The sequence below is a fragment of the Vicia villosa genome, unplaced genomic scaffold (assembly GCF_029867415.1).
Source record: "Vicia villosa cultivar HV-30 ecotype Madison, WI unplaced genomic scaffold, Vvil1.0 ctg.000458F_1_1, whole genome shotgun sequence".
In the NCBI taxonomy this organism is placed as follows: Eukaryota; Viridiplantae; Streptophyta; class Magnoliopsida; order Fabales; family Fabaceae; genus Vicia; species Vicia villosa.
The window spans coordinates 941,098-950,371 of NW_026705219.1; the positions used below are offsets into that span (position 1 = coordinate 941,098).

The following is a 9,274-nucleotide window of genomic DNA, read 5'->3' on the forward strand; positions in this document are numbered from 1 at the left end:
GAACAACTATTACAACTGATTTTACCACCAAGAACCACTATGAAAGCTTTCCGACGCAGTTGAGATGATTCTTCAATGAATAAAAAAGAAGGAGATATGAGGTACTGGCCAAATAAAAATTAATAATCAAAGGCTCAAGTTAGTCATGAAATTGAGCTGAAACTTTACAAGTTTAAGTTGAATTTTACCAACGTGTGACTCAGGGCCACGCTTAAATAAGGTAGACCATTGTAATTACCTTCAGGTTGTTTGACGTTAATTTCTGATGAACGTTGGATGAAGATGCTGTGACTCAGAGTTTTCTGTTGAGAAAAAGCAAGTGCGTTAAAAAAGTGTTGAACAAAGTGTCGGGAAGTCCCACATTGATTAGAAAAATGGAGACTTGAGCATTTTTAAGTGAGAAAACCACACACACATCACTGTAAAGTTTTTGGTGAGTATGTGGTGTGTTTCTCACAAGGTGTGTTGCGTATAAAGAAAGACTCCAACATAAACAATGCTCACTCGTATTAACCCCCCAAATTAATGACACCAATAGGGGTATCATGAGCCATTGGTTCGAGTGAAGAACCGACTCACTTGTATCGAAAGTACTCCCCACATGGTGGTGGATAGAAGGTGTCTCGTTGAAAAGTGTCAATGATGGTAGAAGTGTATGTAGATGCGAATTGATGACCTAACACTTTCGTAGATGCTGCGTGAGAGAAGTCCACCTGCACCTTGAAGAAATTGTGGATAGTTGATCAACCTAAAACATTTATGAGTTTTTTTTAAAAATATGATTCAATCAAATGGCTCTACGAGTTGAATACTTATGTTACGAAATATATTCACCAATTTCAATATTTAAAAAATTGTCAGTATGCATTCATCGAACTCAAACTAATTTTAATGATTTGATTCGGGTTGGATTTGACTTAATTATCCAACTTATATACAACCCTAAACTTAATTGATTCAACTCAGAATTAATCTATTATTTAGCAGTTTAATTTTGATTCATTCAAATCGAACGAACATAATTAGCTAATACATTTTTTTTTTTTGCATTTGTTTTAAGAATATCAATAATTAAAATAATGCTATATGTATGTAGTGAAAAAATATATCACGAAAATCTCACCAACATTTTTATTTATGTTATCACATATGATTTTTTTAATTCCAATGTAAGTAAATTACAAGCAGCATTGGTATTAAAAAATCTTATATGATAACATAAATAAAGCGTTCCTGAGATTCTCGTGATATATTTTTTCGCATTAGATATAACATTACTCTTATCATATTATAATGCTCATGTAAGTCAAATGTTTTTTTTTTTGGTTTTAAATCATTATCATAATGAAATAAATTGACCTAATAAAACTATGAAACCGTTGAATCAAAAATCCAATTTATAAATAAAAAATTTACCATAGATTTTAGGTCTCTCTATCTAAATATGCTGATGTCAGTGTCTTTATTCTTGTTAAAAACTCATGTTCACATTTCCCAAAGCATAAGGACACACTCAAAGAGAACTAAAGACAGGTGAAAAAGCAGGAACAAACAAGGAGCTTCTGTCTCAAAGCTTCCACCTACTTTCTACTTCAGGTGAACTTCTTCTTTCATGCTCCTCATGTAAATGTGATTACTATCATACACAATCACCATAAAAATTTATACATGAACAAAATTTCATATTTTTCATTTCATGTGATTTATGAATCATTTCTTTGTTTTTTTTTTTTTTTTTTTTTTTGCTTTTTTGGAACTTGTTTTTCTGTTATGTGTGTCTGAAAAATCTTTGTCTGTCTCAAATTTAGCCCAATTTGTTGTGTTTAAGGTTTTTGTCATAAATTTTATTGTCTTGTTTTTCTCTTCTGGGTTTTGTGAATGCACATGTACTTTAAAAAACAATAATTGAGACTAAAGTTTTCCAATTTTGTGACTCTTGGAATTGAAATTCTTGGTTCAGAATAGCAAAAACTATACTTCTTCTAGTTAAATTCCACACATGATTCAAACTTCTAAACCCTTAATTTTTTATTCCTTTTTTTATCATATAAAATTATGTTTCATCATGCTTATTTGATTATTTTAATCATCATGCTTAAAAGGGTTTTTCAATTTTCTATTCAAAATTCTAAATTTCTCTCCTTTTGGTGCAAACAGGTAGTTGAATCGGTTCGGTTCGGTTCGAATCGGTTAGCGATGAACAACACTGTTCCTGAATGGAATTTTGGGAGTGATAATACTTTTGTCACCAATCAAAAGAAGCAATCTATGGGGTATGTATGTGAAGAATGTTATTATCCAAATTAAATTTTCTTAAACTATGATTAACCATTAATCATGTAGTTAATTAATAATTTTATAGGCTTGATCATGAACTTGTGGAGCTTCTATGGGAGAATGGTCAAGTAGTGTTGCATAGCCAAACAAATAAGAAACCGATGAATTCGAGACATGTTCATAAGAATCTTCAATCAACAACATTAAGCAACTTGATTCAAGACGATGAAACTGTTTCATGGATCCAACAATACCCTATTGAGGATCCGATTGGACAAGAATTATGTTCGAATCTTTTATCTGAACTTCCGCCTTGTCATATTGACTCTTACGATTCACAGCCGACTAATACGAAGCCGTCTTTTGTCGAGGAGTTCTCAATTCCTAGGTTTCATCATCACGTTCCCGATTCGTCGCAGAAAAACAATGATTTGTGTGGATCGAACAAGGTCGTAAACTTTTCTCACTTTTCAAGACTTCCTAATGTTTCTTTGGCATGTAATAACGGGGATGGAGAATTAAGAGACAAAGTTACGGGAAATCTGTCGCAATGTGATGTTAGAGAGAACTCGGCGATGACAGTTGGTTTGAGTCATTGCGGTAGCAACCAAGTCCAACAAGATCCGGATGTAAGCAGAGTATCAAGCGATGGTATTTGGACGAATACTATATCGGCCGAGCCTCATCGAGTCAAAGACAATGTTCAGAGAACAACAGTTCCTTGTTATGAGAAAGGGAAATCGCCGACTTTTACTTCATCTTCCGGTGGTTCGGGAAGTAGTCTTGGAAAAACATGTTCCTTATCTACAAGAAGTCATGGAGAAAAGAGAAAAGCGATAGATGTCGAAGATTCGGTGGAACAAAGCGAGGTGAAGCTTCGTCTATCTATTTTTCCTTCATGATTAATTTTGTTTTGATTCTTTGACACAATTATTTATCATTTTACGCGGTTTGTGTCAATAGGACACCGAACTTAAATCAGCCTTGTCGAACAAGGTGTCTCAGAGGTCAGGGTCGGGTCGAAGGAATCGGGCTGCCGAAGTGCATAATCTTTCAGAAAGGGTAAGGCCTCACACGTTACGCATTACGCCTCTCTATTTTGACTAATATTTTTTTTTTAAAATTGCACTTACTAGAAGTGTAAATATTTTATCGGCGCAGAGACGAAGAGATAGGATTAATGAGAAGATGAAAGCACTGCAACAACTCATACCTCACAGTAGTAAGGTTTGTTAGCGAAACCGGTTCTCCGTTTTATATGATTTAATCACAGTGGCTTAAAAGCTAAGCATGTGATGTATGTGCAGACAGACAAAGCATCAATGTTAGAAGAGGCAATTGAATACTTGAAATCACTTCAGTTACAACTTCAGGTATATAAATAGTATCTTGCATATGAAAATCGTCTCGCATTGCAAATTTAAAAACTGAAATGAATTTTTTTAAAATCGTTTCGCTAGGTAATGTGGATGGGATCGGGCATGACACCAATGATGCATCCTGGATTTCAGCACTACATGACACAAATGGGCATGGCAATGCCTACACCTTCATTTCCTCAGCTTCAAAATCCGATGCAATTACCGAGAATGCCTTTTGATCCGTCCGTTTCGTCCACTCAGACACCAAATCCGACCTTAATGTGTCAAAATCCTCTTTTAGGTGCCTTTAACTACCAAAACCAGATGCAAAATCCAGCTCTTTCAGAGCAATACGCTCGTTACATGAACTATCATCTCATGCAAAACGCTTCTCAGGTAATTAGCTTCTTCTGAAAGATAGCTTATGAAAACAACTTATATTATCTTAAACGCTCAGTTATTGTCTGTTTATATTGTAGCCGATGAATATGTACCGATATGGTCCCCAAACTGTACAAAATAGTCAAACAATGATTCCAACCAGCAATAACTGTGGATCAATGAGTGGAGCAGCAAACATTAATGGTACTGTGAGTGGCAAAATGGGTAGGCCAATACATAGCTCTCTATTGTCATAGCATTAAACAGTTGTTTTCTGCGAAAATTGTTCTTATACTAAATGCCAGATATAGACACATCATAATATGTATTCATACTATTTTTGTCATGGCATCAAACAGTAATTTTCTGCATAATTTGCTTTCATTTGTGCTGTTATTTTCATATTTGCATGTCACATGTAGAAACTTCATTAAAAGTTGGGTTCGTAGTACTTTTTGTTCATGTAGCGTACGAAAAGAATCTAGTTTTAGTCTGTGCAATTTTTTTAAAATTTGAAATTTCTCCTTTTTAAATCCCCGACATCATATTTTTTCGTCAAAAAAGGTGAAGGAAATGAAGTTTTAGAAACATATTCTTAAAATAATTTTAGAGACTGAAACTAGATTCCATTCATGTACCATACGAAAAGAATCTGGTTCTAGTCTCTGATAATTTTTTTAGATTATTTTGAAATTTCAAAATTCTCCTTTCTCGCTCATCCCCCCCGCATCATCTCTTCGTCAAAAAAAGTTGAAAGAATAAGAAATTTTAGGAACGTATTTTTAAAATAATTGTAGAGATTGAAACCTGATTTTGTTCATGTTACATGAACTAAAGTACTAAGAACTATAAAAGTTTTATAAGTTACTCATTTTTTGAAATTTATCATGTTTTGATACTAATACTTGTTGACATTTTTACTTTTCATTGTTTACAGGTTAATTAGTTTAGAAGCATGCCTAGAGGAATCAATGGTGTAACTAACAACAAAGTTGCAAGATGAATGAAGACATATAGCATGCTTTCATATTATGCATGCTTTCTCAACTATAAATATATTATATTATGTATATATAGTCCACTTGGTTGGACTTATTCTTTGGATAAATTGAGAATCCTCTATTAGGTAAGATATAATTTATAAGGGTATTCATAAGCAGCGACACCTTACAAGTTAATTTTATAATATTAAGTTTTATTTAACTCAAAATGAAAATAAAAAAATAAAAATCAATACCTTCTTTGAAAGGATAACATATAATATAATAAAATAGGTAGAGACCAATCGTTAATTGATTTAGTAGTGATTTGTGCTTAACTTGGTAGGGAGAATCACATCTCGAATTGTGATCGGGAGGGGGCTGAAACAACTTGATCCCAGAACTGACCTCCGAACCAGACTATACCGGTATACCATATACATATCTTTCAACTATTAATAAATTTAATTTAATAAAAATTTATTTTTTTAAATAACTTTATTCCTAAATACACATAATACTGATTTTAAATAGAGAAAATAATATTTTATTCAAATGAGATGACTAATAACATCCCTAGATTTTAGCATGCTACCTTTTAGTGGAGATGACTAATGCAATTAGATTAAGACATCATTTTGTTTTCTTCCTTCTTCTTTATTGCTTACAATAGTAGTATGTCCCTAGCTTTCTAAAATCCTTGCATAACAAAAGCATCCGAATTTCATCTTCTTTCTCAACTATAAATGACTTCCACAACATTTTTCTTTTGTCGTCTGATTGTAATTATTACCAGGTGAATTTTGAACCTTTTACTTTTTTTTTTCTCAATTTTTTTTAACATTCTATAATAAATGTCATGAAAAATTGAATATGTACCCTCCACTTTGTGTGTGATACCTTATCTATAGTCAATGTGAAAATAAATGCAAATTGAAGTGGTCCCTATATCAAAATTAAAGACTATCAGCTAACTACTAAAATTTAGATGCCATGCATTTGAACAAAGTTGCCATCTTGTCAAATGGGACCTCAAAAATAAGACATTATTAGCAATAGCACAATCCATCACTTATTGCTTCAATTGTGGTCCCTTTAGAACATTACCATAACCAATGAAAAATCAAAACATATGCAACTTACACTTTCAAACAATTGGTCATAATTTTGTTACATGTCATAATCTATATACTTGATGAATCCATTTGCAATAATACCCAACAATTTTACTATGTTCCTTCTTCACTAAATAGAATCACTACATGAAACATCCTTAATTGAATGGTTTTTTGTTGGTGGAATCAATCCTTGAGGAAGTGTCACAAATTTTGTGTAGTTTGGTGGTCATGCAATATGTATCTAATCTAGAATTTGTTGTCTAAGATTTGAGAAATTTTAGTAGACAAGTCTTTCTTTATGGGCCTGTTTTGTTCTTAGCTCTTATGTCCCATCATGTATTTAGCATTATTATTCACTGTCTTGTAGATCAAGGAAAATAACATGATAAGCTAATTATTTTTTGCTCAAATAGGCATAGGGTTTTGTCTGAATGTATGTATCATTAGTACAATTATTTTGCTCAATGACATAAACTATTAAATGAAATCTAGAGACTTATATTTTTTGTCTGCTGTCTCTTTTTCTAGAATCACTTCATGTCAATGATTCTTTCTTACATATACAAACAACTTGCATAAACATACACAAACATGTTAACATGGCTCTATTAAGACTTCTTCTTTATCTCTAGGGCTACTTGTTATCTAGTTCACCAATCTAGTTAGTGGGATAAATTTGAAGTAGAATTATCGAGAAAGCTTGAAAAAAGAAATATATATATATATATATTTGATAGAGAAAGAAATTGGATATCCAGAGTATGTGTTTATATAGTATGAGAACATCTTCGCGTCTCTCATTCTCAACATGATGTTGAAATAAACTCTAAGGCCTCAAAATAAATATTACAAAAAGTTTAAACTTAGACTAAATCAAGTGTTACGGTTAGAGCTATCAAAATGAATCTGACTCATTGGACCGATAAACCATATATTTTAGTGGGGTAAGATTGCAAAAAAATTAAATAAAAAAAAACACAACCTTATCTTTTTGGTCCACCTTATTGGACCTGTGTTTCCATGGGCCGGGATGGATCGGCCAAGCAGGCTTCGGGCTGACACATTAAAAATAAATTTATCAAATAATTCTAGTTAATTTTGGGAAAAAATATTGAGCTAAGATATAATTGCATAAGTTTGTTTTCAAGTGAAAAATAAAAGTTAAAGAGAATACAAATATGTTTTCAAGATGATGTGAACAAAGATATGACTCTGAGATGAAGAGAAAATTTATAAGTATTGAGGATAATATTTAGTTATTCACTTTTACATAGATGTTTTTGAGGTACTTTTTTTTAATGGAAAAATAAATATATTAATGAAGAACTAAAATCAAGTTACGACAGACAACACAGAGCACAAAAAGTGCTCAAAAACAAGAAAAAACAAGATATACGATAGAAACATAAAGCCTCAAATTAGTAGGGTACAACCAAAAACCAAGATAAAAACACCACTGCTACAGAACCACCTCGGTACTCTCGAGCTAGAGGTCAAACCAACCAGAACCAATATCGACATATCAGATCCTAACAAAATATCCACCACCATAGTCTGAATAAAGCACCCGAGATTCTGAAGTTATTTCTTGAAGGTGCCAGAATTCTCTCTCAACCTACCAAAAATCAAAGTCCAAGCAAAAAAAAAAAACTCTTTTCCTCCACTTATTTTTCTATTTTCATGACTTCATTAGAGATAACATCATTTTAGATTTTCCAAATAGACCAAATAATAGCATTCCAAACCACAAGGTAACTTTCCATATACTTAGCCCTACCACCTAACAAATTAAAAAACACAAAAAAGTCGCCTAGGATCCTGGTGGTTCATTACCTGCTACCACAACAGCATGAAAACTCTATACCACACTAACAATGTTATCTCACAAGTGACAAAAAGATGAGAAGCAGTCTCACCCGAAAACCTACAAAAAGGACAAGCTAGGATATTAGTGTCCAATAATACTCATCTCTTAACTAAGTTTATTATTACATAACTAAGTTTATTATTACTATCTACTCAAGTTAAGTAGCTTTTGTCCATTGAGTCCCTTTTTATAAAATTAAAACCATAATATTGAAATATGGGTTGGTCTGGCCCATTGGGCCACATGGTCCATTAGGAACTAGGTTGAGCTTAGTTTTAATAGCCCATGAAGTAATCAGGTCGACCCACTCTAGTTCATTAAAACATGTTGGTCCACAAGACTGAAGCGGAATGGAGTGAATCGACTCGTTTAACGACTTTACTTACGACGCACAAAAGTTCGTAAATCATCAATCAAACTATATAGTATGTTAATTTTTACAATATATTTATTATTTGAGTAGTACTTAGGAGATTGCTATTCATACATCGTGACAATTCTGTTGTCAGTGTGCGTCTAAGATAACTTCCAAAGACACTCTCCAAATGCTTATTTCTAGATCATATCAGAATGTCATATTTTTTTCTTCTTTTATGTGCTTACCTAAATTTAAGTTAAGTTATGGTCACTGTAGTAAAATCATTACTAATTTTGAATCTTTTAAACTATAAAGAAATGACTAATGAACAAGAAAAGGTATACTAATAGTAGAATATCACAATAAGCCGGAGTATGTAAAGAAAAATCTATTTCGTCAAAGGTCTAACATACAGAGTTTGAAGCAGGGCATACGTCTAGCACTCGTGAGGGTTCCTAACATGAGTCGGATTTGTCATCTCATATGCTTGTGCTTAGCTCCATGCACAGGTTCATGCTCTGGATCACACCATCTCATATAGAGGTTCCTACACTACTAAAAATAAGACATTTGGTTAAAGCATTTTACATCAGGTTTCAAGATGTATGATGTGAAAAATATTTGTCAAAGAATTTTACATCAGACATTTATTTCCAATGATGTAAAAAATATTTGATTTAGGTAAAAATATAACACGGTGGCAGTTTGATAAATAAAATGAAATTTTGTTATAAAGGATTTCACATCGGACCTAAATTTACACTGATGTGAAAAGTCCATTGATGAAAAAAAAACCACAGTGGCAGTTTGGTAAATAAATGAAGTTTTGTTATATCTGGCATTTACATCGGGCCTTTTACACCACCGATGTGAAATCCTTCCCCTTACTAAACGAAAACTCTAAATTCTAAAATCATAATTTCTTTCTTCTT

At 32.5% G+C, this 9,274-nt stretch overlaps 1 protein-coding gene across 4 annotated transcripts; it reads left to right on the forward strand.

Annotated features, from left to right (window-relative positions):
- The first annotated feature begins 1,441 nt into the window (after positions 1–1,441).
- LOC131628507 (transcription factor PIF4-like) lies at positions 1,442–5,214 on the forward strand. Of its 4 annotated transcripts, none has more exons than XM_058899344.1 (9): positions 1,442–1,596; positions 2,158–2,273; positions 2,363–3,146; positions 3,241–3,339; positions 3,439–3,504; positions 3,585–3,650; positions 3,738–4,034; positions 4,118–4,228; positions 4,957–5,214. In XM_058899344.1, exons 2-9 carry the CDS (start codon positions 2,197–2,199, stop codon positions 4,963–4,965), a joined length of 1,509 nt encoding a protein of 502 aa, XP_058755327.1. In that variant the 5' UTR covers positions 1,442–1,596; positions 2,158–2,196; the 3' UTR covers positions 4,966–5,214. The 4 variants fall into 4 exon arrangements, with proteins under 4 accessions (XP_058755327.1, XP_058755328.1, XP_058755326.1 ...); XM_058899345.1 differs by having other exon boundaries at positions 4,118–4,223; XM_058899343.1 differs by having other exon boundaries at positions 4,118–4,244; positions 4,957–5,213.
- Positions 5,215–9,274: the final 4,060 nt, after the last annotated feature.

What these genes read in the sequence shown, in the direction of transcription:
- LOC131628507 (XM_058899342.1), top strand. Translation starts at nt 2,197, where the DNA reads ATGAACAACACTGTTCCTGAATGGAATTTTGGGAGTGATAATACTTTT. An exon ending in CACTTCAGTTACAACTTCAG is followed by an intron (nt 3,651 to 3,737) that starts GTATATAAATAG and finishes TCGTTTCGCTAG; the next exon opens with GTAATGTGGATGGGATCGGG. An exon ending in TCATGCAAAACGCTTCTCAG is followed by an intron (nt 4,035 to 4,117) that starts GTAATTAGCTTC and finishes TTTATATTGTAG; the next exon opens with CCGATGAATATGTACCGATA.